The sequence below is a fragment of the Mytilus trossulus genome, chromosome 10, assembly GCF_036588685.1.
Source record: "Mytilus trossulus isolate FHL-02 chromosome 10, PNRI_Mtr1.1.1.hap1, whole genome shotgun sequence".
In the NCBI taxonomy this organism is placed as follows: Eukaryota; Metazoa; Mollusca; class Bivalvia; order Mytilida; family Mytilidae; genus Mytilus; species Mytilus trossulus.
In genome coordinates, this window is record NC_086382.1 from 63,704,550 (window position 1) to 63,724,893 (window position 20,344).

Below are 20,344 nucleotides of genomic sequence, written 5' to 3' on the forward strand. Positions count from 1 at the left end.
TATTATCTACTTTATAAGCGTTGGTTTGATTCGTTGGGGGTGTGTCTTATAAATGTATGACGAGAAGCCTCTGTATGAAGCATTGATCTCCTATGTGAAGGCATAGAAAGTGTACTATGGCGACCCGATGGCGGTAACAGAGAACAACAAAAGCTATTTTGTAGGTTAATGCATGTAATACAACCTATCTGTCTGGTATTGGTAATACTTCTCTTTACACATTCATGTAAAACATAGTCTTTTTTGTCAAATAACACTTGAAATTAAATGAAGTTGCGGTGCATCGAAGGATCCAGCCTCCGGTGGACCGACTCCTGTCGTCCTGGTCGAAAATCGTCAAATCATTTTGATGGCTACCGAAAGAATATTCTTGTCATTATCTGTTTCACTAATAATATCTTAGAAATTAGGTGACTTACATGATGTCATTATACTCCTTCAAATGTCTTCAAATTTAAGGTTCATCATAACAAACGGACAAATATGGCTTTATTTACATGCCAAAAAATACTCTGACTCTGAGTACAGACTATGTGGAACTAAATTTAATGAAATATTATGGGGGAGGGGTATCCAACCAGGTATCGGGATTGTTCGCCCTGATTACATGTTCGCCCTTGGTACATTCACACTGAGTTTCTTCGCCCTGATACAGGGATCTCCATCAATGTCCATGGATGAAAATTGAACGATGGAGGAACTTTCACAATCATAAACCGTATCTACGCCGTACAGTGTAGCGGGATCGAAATTATTTCATCCCTCCACATAAGGATAGGTGAACATGCTAATTCATTGCTTATTTAAATTATATTTATTTGAATTTTCATTATAAATACTAGATATAGAAGTACATGTATATATATTTTCAATAATCGCGTTTGTAACCCTTCAAAGGCCAAGCCCTCATGCCCCCTCCCTTTACCTTAGTCGAGAATGACCAATATCTATCATGAAGGTCTCCATGTAGTTTTCTTGCTATTTTTGGTTATTGTTAAAAATCATGTGGAGCTTATTTTTCACGAACACTGTCAAATTCAGAAGTCATGAACCCATTACCGGTATGGCTGGTTTGCAGCAACGACAAAACGAGAAGTACAGGTAAAAAGGCCAGGTTATGTAAAAGGTTTAAAAGATTTGTTAAGCAAACATTGTCAAATGAAAAGGTTTTTAATGACTTTATCTAGCAAATCCATGCTATGCAACATGCATCTTGCGAGTCTGAATAGAAACCGGAAACGCAGATGTTTCAATTTGATTGTAAATTCCGAATTACGATACGATATTTCTTTACAGAAAATATTAAAAGTTTTTATTACTTTTTAACTTTTAAAGTAATTCTATATTTTTGTTACAATACAGCAGTACTGGAGTTATTTGTGATGAACTAATAATTACTGTTTTACTTCTTATTTTGTACTTCTTAAAAAGGGGGATGCTGATAGCGTAACTTAGTCAAAATAAAAGCATGTGATAGTCCGTTCGTTCGCCCTATTTTCATGTATGATATGTATATGATACATTAATGAACGAGATATATATATTTTATATATATTAAAATTTATGTATATCCATTAAAATTAAATACAGAATACTTGCCAATTTATATAAATTAAATAAAATTCTTGGCTGCATTGTTACACTTTAATTTATAATTAAATTCTGAGAAACTTATTTCCTAGTAAGGTAATTACATACGGATACAAACTTAGTCATCAATGAATTGTCATGTCATGGTTTCTTTTATACACATTACACATGTCACCAAGGCCCTATACATACAATGTATGTTATTAACACATCATGGACCATAATAAAACAGAAGACCTATGTAGCTATTATCAACACATCATGGGCTCAAACTACAATGAAACAGAAGACCATGGATCAATTAGACACACCATGATCTCTTTTATACATATAACCCATGAGACCATGGACTTATAATTAACACATCTATTAACACATGAGACCGTAGACATAATTCATGTTATTAACACATCATGGACTCTTATACCACAATAAAGATAGACCCTGGATCAATTAGACTCAAAAACATGCCATGGTCTCATTTTATGCATATTACACATGAGACCAAGGACCTATTCATGTACATGCTATATATCTGTCATAAGCATATCATTTAAACCACAAATAAACATAAGATCCTGGACCAAACAAAACTGTAAATGGCATGACATGGTCTCATTAATGCATATTACACGTGAGACCATGGACCTAAACATATCTTGGACTTTTAAACCACAAAGAAACATGAGACTAAGGACCAAATAGACAGTAAATAACATGCTATGGTCTCATTAATACATATTACACATGAGACCATGGACCTATAAATCTGTAAATAACACTTCATAGACTCTTATACCACAAAGAAACAAGACCATGAACCATTAGTCTGTTTTCCAATTCCTGTAAGGAGAGACTACTTTTTTGGTTGCCTCCCTTAGGAGGATATTAATGTTTAATGACAATGGAGATCTAGTAGAAAAAGCAAACATATCTGTGCATTTTGTGAGTAACCATTAAGTTTTTCTAATCATTTGAAAACATTTTACTTTGTGTTAAGCTAAACACTTTTGATAGCAAGTTATTTTTCAATAAAAATTTGTTAAAACGCTAATATATCACTTTCAACTTAAGCTGAGTGGTCAAATACCAGATTACGATTGACCAAGGGAAGTTATTTGTTTAAAAAGTGTGTAGTTACAGAATCAAATTGGTAATTGGTAAAGGAATTGTTTTACAGTAAAAAAAATAATGATGTAAAACATGTAGTAGACTGTAGTTCTTTAAAAATAAAAAATTATATCAATTATTTGAATGATAGCTAACAATAATTCTTACGAAGGATACTATAATTATGATACATTACACTTCAATTTATGATATGTACCTGTTTGATATATAGATAAGATAAAAAAAAAAATTTTATAGTGTCACATATTGATTGTCATAATGAAGTACACAATATACATATCATCACATAAAACATTCAATCAATACCCACCCATAAAATTGACTTATGAGACACTTTTAAAACTCTATATTTACACTAAATTCTTATAAAAATCTGTATTGACACTAATTTACAAATACGTTATCTGTTAAGTAAAAACAAAATAAACTTGGCGATTAAAAAGTAATGAATAAAAATAAAGTAAAATAATGTTACTAGATCTATCACAGTTAATTAAATTGCAATCCATTAAATAAAAATACTTCAGTATAAAGTTATAACTTAAAATTAAAGAAGAAAAAAATCAGGTTAACCTTAATCTTGTTTTAACACTAGTTAAAAGTGAAAAGTTTTCGACGTAAAAAGAATTTATGCAAACTCGTAAAAAAATATTGCTGTATTTCTTCGCAGTCATGCTATTAACATATTGATCATTTAAATTCATACTGTTAAAATTTTCAATATATTCAACGCATTCAAGTAAAAAGTCATATCTCAAATCTGAATATAATGGACATGTCATTAGAATTTTTTTTTCTGTTTCTATTTCATCTAGTTCACAGTATCTACAAAGTCTAGCGGAGTAGGCGGCCTGGAGTAACGCCCGGTCTCCAGGGCTAGCGGCAACGAGCCAGCGCGAAACACTGCCATGCATCGTCTCTGATATTTTGGAATGTTTATTCTGGTATAATGTTTCAACATTAACATTGTCCTTATAAAGTCGATAGGTACGAAGTTTGTTTCCATTAACTTGGTTCCCTTTATCATTTAAAAGTTCATTTCGCCATTCTACGTTGGCCAAGTTGATGAGTTTTTCATGGACCACTTGCATTGCATTGTTCACAGAAACGCCAATGTCCTAAACAAATAAATACCGGTAAATACCACTGGTAAATACCAGGGGTGGTATTTACCGCCCAACCTTGCCTGTACAACAATATTACTATCCACCTTGTCCACAATTTTATTCACCTCAAAGTCCAACCTTTTCTTCTTCTGGATGACCATCTCCAAAATCTTACTTAGGAGACGATTCTCATCAAGTCTATAAAGTTTACATAGTAAGCGTACACACAATTTTCTTAGTTTAGTCTTAGTCGAGGTCCAGTCCATATATATATATATACCGGTATGTTATATATGTATTCATATATATTTAACATGCTTTACATGTTATAATATCATTTTACTTTTATTCCAGTCTGAAAATAATAATACAAGCTGCATCATTTTTCTAATTCTGTAAAGATTTCAGAGATGTCAATTTCCCAAGTGTTGAAAAGAAAACTATAATGTTTTGTGTATTTAGTTCTTTAAGATTCTATTTTGACTTAAATTTAGTAACTTTACATAGTCGGTCAAGCCAATTAAAATGTTTTAGTCCTATATGTGTGAAAACTTTAATTTGTGCATATTTATTTACATATTATTTTTCATAAAATGGAAATACATGTAATAGATAAACAGTATCAATATAAAAGATCACATGAGTAGCAGATAAATCATGGTGATGTTTATAGTACATGTATATACTTTATGAGAGAGAGAAAAATCTGTTGAATTAGAGATTATATATTTAAAAAATTAAAGTTGTCTCTAGTTATCCTACATTATGCTACTTAGTACATGTAGTATATTCATAGTGTATTTTATATGGAATATTGATCACTGTTTAAATTTATTTTAAGTGCTTTCAAAATTCAAAATAACTTATTACAGGTATTTTACAGTTATTCAAATATTATTTTTATGCCCCATTTATGGGCATTATGTTTTCTGGTCTGTGCATCCGTCTGTTCGTTCTTTTGTCCATTCGTCTATCTGTCCCAGTTAGGTTCAGGTTAAAGTTTTTGGTAGAGGTAGTTTTTAATGAAGCTAAAGTCCAATCAACTTGAAACTTAGTATACATGTTCCATTTAATATGATCTTTCTAATTTTAATGCCAAGTAAGAGATTATCCCCCATTTTCACGGTCCGCTGAACATAGTAAATGATAGTGCCCAGGGGCATCCGTGTACTGGGGACACATTCTTGTTTTTTATAAATGTAAAAAGTGTTTTTTTCTTATATAATTTTCCTTAGTATCACTCTTGATTACTTAAATTTAGCATATTATACTTTTAGGTGGCGAATTTCAAAGATAAACATCCAGGATATGCTATTATTTGTATGGCTGTTGTTAATAATGCCATTGTGCATGTTGTATCAACTGGTATGTATCTGTAATCATATATTTGAGACAATTTTTCTCTGATAAATTTTTATCATGCCATGTCTTAAACAAATATTACTACATGTATTATTACATTAAATGGACTTATTAACCATAGTAAAAGTAATCAACCCTGATAAAATATTGATAGATTATTGAGACTTTCTCTGCAAAAATCTCATTAAAAACAAACAAACATCCACTTGTTAGAAAGATCTATTTTAGAGTTAAAATATGATAAATGAAATAGACATATATATGGTCAATTTTTAAATGTAATAATTTCAGTAGACCTGTGTTATTTATAAATTCAACTTTCTTTATTTAAATTTTACATTTAAATACATTTGTACTTAAGAGTTTCTTTGCTTTTCGAGTTTTAACTTATTAAACTGAGATAGATTTAAACAGCAAATGTTGATATATTGAATAGATATATATGTTTTTCTATTTTATTCAGGTTCAGTACTGATGAAGTTTATGTTTGTTCAAAATTAGCATGTGACAAAGACGTACAAAGATATAATTTTTGGCATTCAGTTTAATGGTAAACCTACAGAATATATAAAAAAGAAGATGTGGTATGATTGCCAATGAGACAACTATCCGCAAATAGATGCATTAATATTAATGTTTGGTGAGTTGAGTCTTTTTAGTTGAAGGGAAAACCAAGTGGCATATTGTAATTAGAGCTGTTAAACCATATTTTTATGATACTGATACAGTGCTTGTTTTTCAGAGGCAGACAAAACTCCAGATCAGGCTGCAGACAATAATATTGTATCAATACCATACTCTTCTGTGCTGGAAACTAACGTCTATGATTTGCATGTTGGCATCATGAGATCGCTGATATCCAAATCAGCTAAACCAATCACTTCTCTATCTAGTATGACACAATTTATTTTTATGTATTTTCCTTTTTTTAATATTAATAATGTATGGTTTTCATTGTTATATCCTTGTAACTTGTAAACATTTTTAGATAGCACATTTTTAATGGTTTACCATTATAACTTACATGACTTACTGATAGGATGTAATAACTTTCTATTTAACCTTGATAAAGGAGGATATGATGCAGCTTATTGGCTTGCCTGTTTTCATGACATTTTTTGCACTTGGTTGCAGTTTATATACATTCTAGGATTGAAAGCCTTTGGCCTAGAAAACATCAGCATAATGACCCATATCTTTTCCCTTTGGTATTTAATCCTTTGTAAAGTTTTGCCTATATTTATGATATTTACATATTTCTTTTTAAGATACAGGCTCTTTGGGTTTAATTGTTCTTTCAGAATTGGTCTATTCCATGGGCATAATCTTTTGATAGACAGTGTTACAAATAATACTCATTATTTTACTCATCTTTTACACCATCAACTTTTGTAGTCACATCAATCAGTCGTAATGCAAATTGCTATTGAATATCTTTTAGTATATAAATGGTACTGAAGAAGAATGTGTAGAAACTGTCAACCATGATCCAATAGAGCCTTAGAAAATATGAGAAGGGGACAAGGAAATGCAGGAGACCGATAAAGAACAAGGGGGCATAATTTTTCAAGACAGGACAGGAGAAAGGGCAAGAACCAGAGGGGTAAACACATGTTCGATATGAAGATAATTCAATACAGGTTGTTTTTTATGTCTGTTTAGGTTAAGGAACTTTTATTTTTTCACAAATAATTAAAGTTATTCATTGTATATATTTAAAAGAGACCAAATGATATAGTAGTTAACAACTATAGTTCACTTTTCTATATCCAACAATGAGCAACATCCATACCCTTATCCAGCCATGAAAGTCCCTGAAATGACAAATGATAAACATAAAATTCCTGTACAAAACAATATACAAATATGATATCAGAAGACAACCAATGAATTACACTGGATTTGTCCTTTTTTTCTGTTGTACTAATAGGAGAAATAGAGGTAATATCGAAATAAAAAAAGAACTTAATTACATAAATCTCTTAAATTTTTAAATTATTTGGTTTGTGTACAGCTTATTTGAAAACAATAATAAAAAATATAGGTCACCGATGAGTTAAAAAAAAGATATTTCAGTTTTATTGCCAAAAAATGCATTTTTGCATCAAAGGGAGATTATTTGGAGCTTTTTCAATGAAATAGATATTTTAAAAGTCATCTGGGGCCAAACCTTATCAATTTATTTTTATTAAATTTTGTACCATATCATAAAGTTATAACTAATAGTGTAAAAAATAAAATTTTATTTTTTCTCCTAACCAAGTACAGTCGTTACATTTCTTAGCGAAACATGATCGGTTTTATTGAATATTTCAGATGAGATCATAGTTTAATAATTCAAACCCAATTTCATAGAAATTTCGTGATGACGACCCCTTGATTATCTTTAAAGTTAACCTGGTCATACTTTAATTAATTTTTTTTATTTTTGGGGTTTACAGTTAGATGGAAGGATAGATCGTGATCTTGAAGGGAATTTGGTAATACCCTAAGATGATGTTGTGAAGCTGTTACCTCATCATATAGCCGAATGTTTATTCAGAAGGTATATATTGTATCACAATAAAGGAGTATTTCTAAACAGATTGGTTCCCTAATGTCATCTTAAATGTAAGTAGTCGGTACCAAACACCAATTTAAAATTTTGATCTGAATTGTTGTTACGCTATATGACACACGACGTGTTAAAACATACTGATTTGCTCACATACAATTTTGAATGTGGTTGACCAAAGTTCATCAAATGACAATAATAAGAAATTATAATGTATATCCTTTTCACGTATAAATTTTTGTACCCGCGAGCCTCCTTAAGTGTTAAATTTTTATCCTTTTAGAATAAGTTTATTTAATAATTGATAACTACTCAGAGCATACCTAATTGTTTAAAGCTTGGTTAACAACATGATACAGAAAATCTAATGAACTGTCAAATTATTTTTAAAGAAGTCTTTAACTGTTACAGCAACAGGAGATATTAAGTATTATTTTTGTCGAGCCTTCGACTTTAGTCGAAAAAGCGAGACTAAGCGATCCTACATTCCGTCGTCGTTGTCGGCGGCGGCGTCCACAAATATTCACTCTGTGGTTAAAGTTTTTGAAATTTTAATAACTTTCTTAAACCAAACTGGATTTCTACCAAACTTGGACAGAAGCTTGTTTATGATCATAAGATAGTATCCAGAAGTAAATTTTGTGAAAATGAAATTCCATTTTTTCCGTATTTTACTTATAAATGGACTTAGTTTTTCTGCGGGAAAACATTACATTCACTCTGTGGTTAAAGTTTTTTAAATTTTAATAACTTTCTTAAACTATCCTTGGTTTGTACCAAACTTGGACAGAAGCTTGTTTATGATCATAAGATAGTATCCAAAAGTAAATTTTGTAAAACGATAAATCCATTTTTTCCGTATTCTACTTTAAATTGACTTAGATTTTCTGCCAGCAACACATTCACTCTGTGGTTAAATTTTTAAAAATTTTGATAACTTTCTTATACTATTTTTAATTTTATTTGTACCAAACTTGGACAGAAGCTTGTTTATGATCAAAAGCTAGTATCTAGAAGGAAATTTTGTTAATATTTTGTACCTGTGTATCAGGGCTTCCAAAATTTTTCTGAGCCAGCCGGACATTTTATATCTGATCCGAATTTTAATCCCCAAGACTAAGTCACAAAAGGCAATTATGGTAATCAGATGGCCATCTCAATGATTGACATTAGATTAAAAACGTTATTAAACTTTACTTTGATATGAATTTGATGTTCTGACATAAACTGTTAAAATTGGCATTGCATCATTCAAAGTGTGCACATCAGCGTGCTCATATCTGCATTAGACTCTTTAATTGTGCATAATGACGTTGTCAAGAACTTTATTTTCGTTTTTAAAGTCACATTTTTCAAAACCGGATGTTGACTTGACAATGGTAAAACATGGACCATAAACGGATACGTAAAATCCGTGTACGTTTCATAGCACGACTGAGCAAAGAAGCTCTTTCCACGTTATTTCTTCAACAAAATACTTGAAATGAACATTAGGTACAGGTATCAATGATAGTTTTAGAATTTTGAAGAAATGTAGGATGCATAATTGAATTTCCCACCTCTGCACATGCGCACACGTGTTCTTGTTCATACAACGTAGTTCTGACGATTTTTTCATGTAAAACCTTTTTAAATGTTTCAAGAAATCAAGTTTTTAAATGAATTTATTATAAATTTGATCTTTTGGACTAAATCAATTAGATACAAACCGCTGAAATGTACGAAAGTAATTGTGAATGGACAGATTAATTTATACGATGTCTGGTACTAAAATTAGTTTACCTGTCACCTGAACAGGTAGTTTTCAGCTGTCCAACAACTAATTAGCCGTGATTAAAATTAGAAAGTATTGAAGTAAGGGTTGTTTTGATAGTAATTAATCAACATGTCACTTTTATGACCGGAAATGTATGGCTGTTAAAGGCAATATGTTGGGTCAAAAAGATCGTGAATTATATTAAAATGGACCGAAAAAGCCTTGAAAACTAAAAAGTATATGACCGTTTCATGCTTTTCCCAGCCGGTCTTTTACCGGACATTATACAAATGACCGGAATATATGACCGTTTTGGAAGCCCTGCTGTGTATCTGTATTTTACTTATAAATGGACTTAGTTTTTCTTCCAGTTAACATTACATCCAGTCTGCAGTTAAAGTTTTTAAAACATTTATTAGATTCATAAACTATCCTGGATTTTTACCAAACTTGGACAGAAGCTTCTTACAATCAAAAGATAGTATCAATCGGAATATTTTTATTGATTTTTTCCCTCAATTTTGTTGAGCTTGCAATTTACAGCAAAAGTAGGCTAGACACTGGGTTCCGCGGAACCCTTACAAATTTTTTATTATGTTTTTGTTTTTATTACCAAATATGTGTGTTCTTTTTATATAAAAGTAGATGCACTGAAAACATTTTAAGATTGAAGGATATTTTATAAAATAAAAGAAAAGAGAAAATATACACTCAATTTTCATGGAAGAGGTAAAAAATAACATTGAATATTTTAGAATGCACATTTGAAGTTTATTTTAAACAAAAAACACATAGAGGCTACTGTCATGGCCTTCATCTTTAAGTTAAGTTCACTGTACAGAAAAAAGAAGCTGTAAATTGGCCAGTTAAAACATAAATGTTGGGTACATGCAAAAAAAATACCATTAACACAAAACAAAATGATTGATTGATTGAAAAAATTCATGCATGTTCAGGATGACATCATAAATTACAAATATATTAAAGGAAACATGTCTGAAATGTTTTTATGTCCCACCTACGATAGTAGAGGGGCATTATGTTTTCTGGTCTGTGCGTCCTTCCATCCGTCTGTTCGTTCATCTGTCTGTTCATTTGTTCGTCTGTGCATCCATCCCTTCATCTAGTAGGCATATAATTTGAGTTGATAACATACATGTAACTGCAGATTTTAAAATAATTTTTTTATAGCCTACATTAAATCATGCATTAAGATTAGAACTACATCCTTGTTTATTTTACTTTGTTTATAGTTAATATTCTTTGGAAATCGGGTAATATTAGAGATGTTTTTTTTTGGGTTTTTTTAGGTAAAAAGACTGTATACCACTTTCCATAGGGGAATGAACAGCTTACCAGTTCACAGCAAATGAAAGTTGCATTTATAATGCAGTGTCCATTATCCTCTATAGAAATGAAGATACGGCTGTGGTACTGAAGCTGGCTGAAGTGTTGAAATGGTGGATAATATGGTATCATTTCCAAAATATGTAAGAATACAATATATATTTTTTTTATTTTTCCTTTCCCTTCAAAAGATTCATTGTTGACTCTTTTTGTGTACAAAGTAATTGCATGGAAGATAAATGATTACAAATTTTAGATTGAGTTGTACTTTAATCAAGGTATAAAGCACCATTATTATTACTCTTTATTTAAATGAAAGAAACTTTTTTAATTGATTGTCAAAACAAAATTTAGATTGATTATTCAATTTTCAATTCTTTTTTACTTTGAGCAAATGATGCTCATCAGTACAAATATAATATATATGCAAATACAATATATCATAAATAAATACACAAAACATACATAACTATTAGATTTAAGACTTTAAGACAGGATAATTAAGACCTGTTTATTTAAAAATATTTATAATTGCAATTCACAAACCATTCATATGATCACAATCTGGTGTTTCAATCAATTTCACTATAATGTAGTATGATAAAAGAGTAGCACATAAGTATACAAATGTAAACCAAAAGGATATGCATAAAAAAATTATGTAAATCACAGGTTACCATTAAGGGGTTATCTATGCTTGGCAATGTTAATTCTTTTTTTTGCCTATAGAAAGGTATATTTATTCTAATGGTATTATTGTAATATTTCTCTTAAGATTGTAGAAGAATTCAAAGAGAAAACTGACCTGTGGGTTAAATCTACCCTGCAGCAGGTGATTACAGCCTCAACAGCAGAGGAAGTAGAGTATGGATGCAGAAAAGAGCTGGTCTCGACTATTCAATATCCATACAGGGACCCGAAGTAAGTATAAAGTTTCTCAAAATAATTTTTATGATTTAAATGTTTAAAAATTATATTAATATGAAAATGAGGAAATGTAGTATGATTTCCAATGAGATTACACTCCACAAAAGACAAAATTACACATTTATTTAACACACATTATTTAACAACTACAGGTCCCAGCCCAATCTTCAACATTAAGTACAGTCCATATTGCATAATGGGCTATAAAAGCTCCAAAATAACAAATCTAAAACCATTCAAACAAGAAAACTTACAGCTTGATTTATGTACAAAATAATGAATAAAAAATGCACATATTTCCTTAAAGCAAATAGTTATAGTTCTGTTCTGTATATGATTACTGGTCAACTTTTTTTGATGATCAATGCATGAAATAGTAGACCAAGTATTCTGTTTTTAATTTTGCTACCTATGTATATTAACTATAGCTTTGTTATTTTTGTTTCAGCTGTTTCCCATTGTTGTTTCCCATTGTTTTCATGTCCAATACAACAGCACTGCAAAAAATACCAGCAGTACAGCAGCTGATCGTGCCACCATTAACATTCTCAGCTAGACTATCATCTTTACACTTGGTTTTGATGCCTACCAAGCCAAGACATATGTAAGATATAAAAGGTGTAGGCCTCACTTCATCCTGCAATCAGCTAACTATTGTACAAATAACAGGTACAAACATAGTCAACTCTATCTACAATGAGGTTCCAGATGTCTGCTCATTGGGACCTTATGGAATCAGTATTGCGGATTGTGCGCTATTTTGGCCTTCAGTTATGCTGTTTTATGGACAGCAATCACAAGGTTATAACCCCAGGCTAGGTGGAATGTACCATTTGTGAACAGTTGGTTCATGATAAATGCATGGGTGTCACTGCAGCAACCTTTAGCTTGCAGGATGATTTACCATGTTGATGTGATTGCCTGCAAAAAGGAGAGTTTTAACAGAAAAGATTAAAACTACCTAGCTCTCGTTAAAAAACTCTCCCTTTATCCAGTCTAATTTACCCAAATATAAAATTTTCAATACTTAGTACTTCATTTCTATGGAAATTTTACCAAAATATTTCTAAGTACTTCATTTCTATGGAAATTTTACCAAAATATTTCTATAAGTTTTTTCTATATTTTTGATGAATGTAAGTTTATTTTTATGTACACCATTTAGAGATAAGTCTTAGACTATTGGAACAGTATTTTGCATTGTGGTAGCTTCAATTTATTTAATATTGCATACTTATAATATTTTTTTTTATTTCAGCATTGAATACTACACAAATTTGCAGGTTAAAGACCTGGATATGGATTTCGATGTAAGTGAAAGAACAAACATATATTAAATAATGCTGACTCAGATCACTACAAATGAACACTAAAATGAGAAGAAACACAAGTTATACAAATATTACGTTTTTTGTTTTTGTTGTAAATAGCCAAAACATGATTTCTTCTTTGAACAGTATGCCACACTTTTTGTTTTACAGTTCTACTGGTGATGAAATATTATATTAAGGTGGTACCAAAGCCCTTGGCTAAAATTGATTTGGCTTGTTTGATTTTCTTTAAATTTTGACAAAATGTTTACTTTGAACCTTTGACCAAAATATAAAAATTTAAAAAAAACGTGAACCACACAATTTATTGGAAAAAACTCAATAGATTTACAGCAGTTTGACACACATAAAATTTGATCATTCAAAAGCTTAATATTTAACAACAATAAAAAGTGATTTAAACATTCAGCAGATTTAACAGAGTTATCTCCCTGTTGTGTTATGTACCACCTTAAAAGGGCATTGTCATGGTCCACAGAGTACTGATTTCAGATGAAATTTCAATATAAGAAAATTCTGTTGACCTGTAAACTTCTAGTATCATTCATGAAGATCAAGAGGAATACATGTTGAAATGTGAAATTGGTATATAGATTGAATTATAGTGAAAAAGTTTTCAAACTGATTCAAATGATTTAACATTTTGTTCTTATTAATTTTAGGTTTATATACAAGTTCTATGTTAAAAAGAAGAAGTAAACAAGCTTATGGCTGAACTGGTTCTCACGAGACATAAACCAGCTGACCACTGTCAATCATCTCATGTTGACAACTTTATATCATTCCATGTTGATCACTGCATATCATTGTGACATCCATTTTCATTTTTTTCTTCTTCAAAAAACGTTTATCTGTAGATATTTGTTGCAAAACCTGTTGACTAAATCTATATTTAAAGTGGCAACCCATATATTTAAAAAAAATTTATGACATATAATCTCTTATATCAACTTTTTAGCTCACCTGGCCTAAAGGGCCAATTGAGCTTTTCTCATCACTTGTAGTCTGTCGTCATTAACTTTAATAAAAATCTTTCCCTCTAAAACTACTGGGCAAAATTTAACCAAACTTAGGCACAACCATCATTGGGTTATCTAGTTTCAAAAATGTGTCTGGTGACAGGACAAACCAAACGGATGGCCGCCACTGCTAAAGATAGAACATAGGGGTAAAATGTAGATTTTAACTTGTATTTCTGAAACCAAAGCATGTAGAGCAAATCTGAAAAGGGGTAAAATTGTTTATCAGATTAAGATCTATCTGCTAAGAAATTTTCAGATGAAGCAGACAACCCTTTGTTGGGTTGCTGCCCCTGAATTGGTAATTTTAAGGAAATTTTTCCGTTTTTGGTTATTATCTTGAATATTATTATAGATAGAGATAAACTGTAAACAGCAATAATGTTCAGCAAAGTAAGATCTACAAAAAAGTCAACATGACCAAAATGGTCAATTGTCCCCTTGACAAAATTTATGAAAATTGTTAAAAATTGACAATAAAGGGCAATAACTCCTTAAGGGGGTAATTGACCATTTTGATCCTATGACTTTTTTGTATTTCCCTTTATTGTCAATTTTTAACAATTTTCATCAATTTTGTCAATTATTACAAAATGAGTTAACTCCTGGGACAAGTTCATTATAGATATAGTCAGCAGCAAAAATGTTCAGTAAAGTAAGATCTATAAACACATCACCAAAACACAATTTTGTCATGAATTCATCTGTGTCCTACATAGAGCCTCTAGTTTATTTGCAAATATTAATCCTAAAAATGATGTTCATATTTATCTCACAAAACTTTTTTTGAACTCAGTAATTGATAACATATCTTTGATATATTTTTTCATTATATTATTATTGAAAATATAATTGTTAAAACTCTTGGCTATAAAATTAAAATATTAATCCTTAATAGCTAAAAATGATGCTCTAATTTATCACAAAAAAACTTGTTTGGAACTCAATAATTGATAACATATATGACTTATGTTTTCATTATATTATAATTGAAAATATAATTGTTAAAACACTTGACTATGAAATTATGTAATTATCTTAATTCAGCATGGAAAACAAGATGTCAAATTATTACTTAACATTGTATCATTCATGTTGTTTTCTGCTATTTATTATTGTGTCATATATGTAATATATGTTTTGATTGCAATGGCATGTAAATTTATTTTTCCAAATAAACTTATTCATTCATATTCAATTATATAGATTTTAGTATATGAAAACTTCCGTTACAAGACATAGTCATGGTATATGTGCATTTAAATTGAAGCTTTAAACAAGGATGTTTGCTGTCATTGTAAGGTTGAACTTTGTCATAAGCTTAAAATGTTTTCTCTTTTTTATTCCTATGAATTGTTTATACCCTTTTAATAGATTTAGGAAGATGTGGTATAAATGCCAATGAGACCACTTTCCATCTAAATAACAATTTATAAAAGTAAACCATTATAGGTCAAGGTATGGCCTTCAACATGGAGCCTTGGCAACCAGCTATAAAGGGCTAAAAAAATTACTGTATCTGTAACTCATTGGTGTTTAAACGATGTATAGAGTTTATACCAATCAAATAACTCTGTCTCACTGGTGTATGAACATTTTATCTTACCCCTATAGACTACCGGTACATAAAACTAGGTATATTTGATATAGGTTGTCCTAAAAAATATAGGGTTCGTTACCTTATGGGGAAAGTAAGGAGTTGCTTCCCTTTCAAAACAAAAAATATGCCATCACCCTTCATATATACAAAACAGTGTTGGGGTAAAATCTGAAAGGATTCCACAGACGAAGAAATAGTGGAGAAAAGGTTGTCTCATTGTTGTATGAATGTTATATTGGGTTTATACCCATCGAATATCTGTGTCTCATTGGTATATCAACCTTGTATAGGCTTTATACCCAATGAATAACTGTGTCTGATTGGTATATAGGGTTTATACCTATATAATAACTGTCTTGATGGTATGTGTGTTTTAATGTCCAGCTATCCTCTCTGGATATTGCGGACTGATATACCTATTTACAGATTTGGGTCTGTGTCATTTGGCTTTCATCATACTCTGACTGCCATGTTGTGGCTAGTACAGATTATCAGACCGTTCTGCCAAGATGTCTGCTTACATTGCCTCTTAGGATTCTATTCTTGCGGGCTATGTATGTGGTGGAGTGCATGGTAGGTCTGGGTCGTTGATGTCTTATTGGTGTATTAACGTTTTATATGGAACATATCCATCAAATGACCATGTCTCATTGATGAATAATCGTTTTATAGGATATACACCCATCGAAAAACTGTCTTATTGGTGTATGAAAGTTTTGTAGGGTTCAAACACATCGAATAAATGTGTATCATTGGTGAATGGACGTTGCTTAGGGTATATACCCATTGAATAACTGTCTCTTTGATGTATGAAAGTTTTATAGGGTTTATACCCATCGAATAACAGTCTCATTGGTGTATGAAAGTTTGATAGGGTATAAACACATCAAATAAATGTGTTTCATTGGTGTATGTACGTTATGTAGGGTTTATACCCATCGAATAACTGTCTCATTGGTTTTTGTACGTTATATATAGGGTTTATACCCATCGAATAACAGTCTCATTGGTGTATGAAAGTTTGATAGGGTATAAACACATCAAATAAATGTGTCTCATTGGTTTATGTACGTTATATAGGTTTATACCCGTCGAATAACTGTGTCTCATTGGTTTTTGTACGTTATATATAGGGTTTTATACCCATTGAATAAGTGTCTCATTGATGTATAAACGTTTTATAGGGTATATACCCATCGAATAAATGTGTCTCATTGGTAAATGTACGTTATTTAGGGTATATATCCATCGAATAACTGTGTCTCATTGGTGTATGAACAATATATAGGGTTGATACCCATCGAATAAATGTGTCTCATTCATGTATGAAAGTTTTAAAGGGTTTATACCCTTCGGATAACTGTTTCTTATTGGTATAAAGGGTTTATACCCATCGAATAACTGTGACTCATTGGTGTATGACCGTTATATAGGGTTAATACCCATCGAATAGATGTGTCTCATTGGTGTATGCAAGATATACAGGGTTTATACCCATTGAATAAATGTGTCTCGCTGGTATATGAACAATATATATAGGTTTTATACCTATATAATAAATGTGTCTCATTGGTGTATGATCGTTTTATAGGGTTTATACCCATCGAATAAATGTGTCTCATTGGTAAATGTACGTTATTTAGGGTATATATCCATCGAATAACTGTGTCTCATTGGTGTATGAACAATATATAGGGTTGATACCCATCGAATAAATGTGTCTCATTCATGTATGAAAGTTTTAAAGGGTTTATACCCTTCGGATAACTGTTTCTTATTGGTATAAAGGGTTTATACCCATCGAATAACTGTGACTCATTGGTGTATGACCGTTATATAGGGTTAATACCCATCGAATAGATGTGTCTCATTGGTGTATGCAAGATATACAGGGTTTATACCCATTGAATAAATGTGTCTCGCTGGTATATGAACAATATATATAGGTTTTATACCTATATAATAAATGTGTCTCATTGGTGTATGATCGTTTTATAGGGTTTATACCCATCGAATAACTGTGTCTCATTGGTGTCTGAATGATTTATAGGGTCGATACCCATCGAATAAATGCGTCTCATTCATGGATGAAAGATTTAAAGGGTTTATTATCATCGAATAACTGTGTCTCATTGGTGTATGCAAGATATACAGGGTTTATACCCATTGAATAAATGTGTCTCGTTGATATATGAACAATATATATAGGTTTTATACCTATATAATAAATGTGTCTCATTGGTGTATGATCGTTATATAGGGTTTATACCCATCGAATAACTGTGTCTCATTGGTGTCTGAATGATTAATAGGGTCGATACCCATCGAATAAATGCGTCTCATTCATGGATGAAAGATTTAAAGGGTTTATTATCATCGAATAACTGTGTCTCATTGGTGTATGCAAGATATACAGGGTTTATACCCATTGAATAAATGTGTCTCGTTGATATATGAACAATATATATAGGTTTTATACCTATATAATAAATGTGTCTCATTGGTGTATGATCGTTATATAGGGTTTATACCCATCGAATAACTGTGTCTCATTGGTGTCTGAATGATTAATAGGGTCGATACCCATCGAATAAATGCGTCTCATTCATGGATGAAAGATTTAAAGGGTTTATTATCATCGAATAACTGTGTCTCATTGGTGTATGACCGTTATATACGGTTTATACCCATCGAATAACTGTGTCTCATTGGTGTATGACCGTTATATAGGGTTTATACCTATAGAATAGATCTGTCTCATTGGTATATGAACGATATATAGGGTTTATACCCATCGAATAACTGTGACTCATTGGTGTATGACCGTTATATAGGGTTTATACCTATAGAATAAATGTGTCTCATTGGTAAATGTACGTTATTTAGGGTTTATACCCATTGCATTTTGGTGTCTCATTGATGTATAACGGGTTTTATGGATACACATCGAATAACTGGGTCTCAATGGTATTTGAACGTTATATATGTAGGGTTTATACCAATTGAATAACTGTATCTCATATAGCAATTAAAACGTCTGAATTCAAGTACTTTCTTGGCCATCATACACAATTTACACCTGCAAACAGCATTTTAAAAGAAAAAAAGTTGAATCAGTCATCAGTTGATTTACTTTTCATTTGATGTCTATGAAGCGCTCAAAGGGAAAACATCATCAGTAAATAGATATATATATATATGCAATATGTAAATATATCGTGTAATGCACAGAAGCAGTTTGTTTAGTACAACCATCACCAGTGTTCTTCAAATCATTTTGAATTCTGTCCCACATCTTTCGAGTCCGTTGAAAAATCTTGTGAACATACTTTTTACATGTACCTCAGTAGAACTATTTATCTTCTTTTCTTCCATTTACCTATTACTTGACATCAACCTTTGACTGCTCTGGTTTATTGTTTGTTTTAAAATATGCGAGACTGGTAAATAATATTTACTGACCAAACTACCACACCTTTTTGTCTCATACCAAATCTCATTCTTAATTGGCAACACTATTAGACAGTTATACTGCCAAAGATACAATAAAAACGATAAGCATAAATAAAGTTTATTGGAGTATGAAATATGTATACATCAATTTATAGGCTTACAAATGTTACTGCACATCAAGAAAATTCCATACCTTGGTTCTTTTTATTGTATTTTCTTTTAAATAAAATAAGAAAACAACATTTATATAAATATGCTGTTATAAAAAAAAACTGTACTGGGCTCATCATGCCGCTAGTGTGAATAATGAAAGAGGACAATGTTATTTAACTGCCAAAAACCCAGGTGACGTCTATTTATAAATGCTTTATGAAAAATATCATCGGTACGTGTTTTCTGTTTTGAACTAGTTTTCAGTGCCTTTGTCTTCCTCCTACATTGCTACTCTTTTTTCATTTGTAAGTTGTTTTCTGGGTTTTATGCCAATACAAGGGGTCATACAATGTTCAACTGCTATTTAGTTGTAACATCAAAGTCAAATGTTGTCAGGTTAAGGGAAGGATTGCACGCTCACAACCACTTGAACTCCAAATCAATCTGTAATAAAATTCCAATATAGAGGCCATCTAAGAATACGGCTCCGTACATTGGCAATCATACCACATTTCCTTTTTTTTTAAATTAGGCATAAACCTCAAACATAGATATTTAATAACACTTTGCAGCTTGATAGTACAGCCAATTCGTATTCCTGGAAGCGGATACCTGGCAATGGTAACTGGTTTATAACTTTTTTTTTATACAAATAATCTAAATCTTTCAGAGGATGATAAAGTACAAATTCATCAAAAAAATAATTCATTTCAGATCATAGAAATGTACGATTACAGTCATGAGTCTGATACATTAAATTTGCAGACTCAAAAATGATAATTAAAATTGTTCTTATTTACAACATAGTATATGAACAAGTAATAATAAATAGAACTGCAAGTCATTTGTGCCAATTAATGACAATAACAACAATGAAATTGTCAGTTAATTTAAAAACATAATATCTCCTTGACAGACAACAGCTTCTTTCATCTTCTTGACCACATCCTGATAAAAGAATAAACAAACAAAACATTAAGAAAACATTCAACAATTTACTGAATTTATGAGCACA

At 31.0% G+C, this 20,344-nt stretch overlaps 2 protein-coding genes across 8 annotated transcripts in view; one reads left to right on the top strand and one right to left on the bottom strand.

Moving 5' to 3' along the window:
• On the top strand, positions 1–14,832 carry LOC134688374 (uncharacterized). Of its 5 annotated transcripts, XM_063549048.1 has the most exons (11): positions 6–160; positions 5,105–5,192; positions 5,653–5,739; positions 5,932–6,081; positions 6,631–6,792; positions 7,631–7,734; positions 10,810–10,989; positions 11,622–11,767; positions 12,222–12,377; positions 13,032–13,083; positions 13,767–14,832. In XM_063549048.1, the coding sequence occupies exons 7-11, from the start codon at positions 10,957–10,959 to the stop codon at positions 13,788–13,790; spliced, it is 411 nt and encodes a 136-aa protein (XP_063405118.1). In that variant the 5' UTR covers positions 6–160; positions 5,105–5,192; positions 5,653–5,739; positions 5,932–6,081; positions 6,631–6,792; positions 7,631–7,734; positions 10,810–10,956; the 3' UTR covers positions 13,791–14,832. The 5 variants fall into 5 exon arrangements, 4 of the variants coding, with proteins under 4 accessions (XP_063405118.1, XP_063405116.1, XP_063405115.1 ...); XR_010101803.1 differs by lacking the exon at positions 5,653–5,739 and having other exon boundaries at positions 1–160; positions 12,222–12,442; XM_063549046.1 differs by lacking the exon at positions 5,653–5,739 and having other exon boundaries at positions 6,631–6,829.
• Positions 12,432–20,344, bottom strand: part of LOC134688373 (uncharacterized) — a 21,250-nt gene continuing 13,337 nt past the window's right edge. For 2 of the 3 annotated variants that reach the window (XM_063549043.1, XM_063549042.1), the window contains one exon: positions 20,022–20,277. The gene's annotated coding sequence lies outside the window, so the exon portion shown is untranslated. Of the gene's footprint in view, positions 12,695–20,021; positions 20,278–20,344 lie in introns of those variants that run through there. The other variant, XM_063549044.1, reaches the window with a different exon arrangement.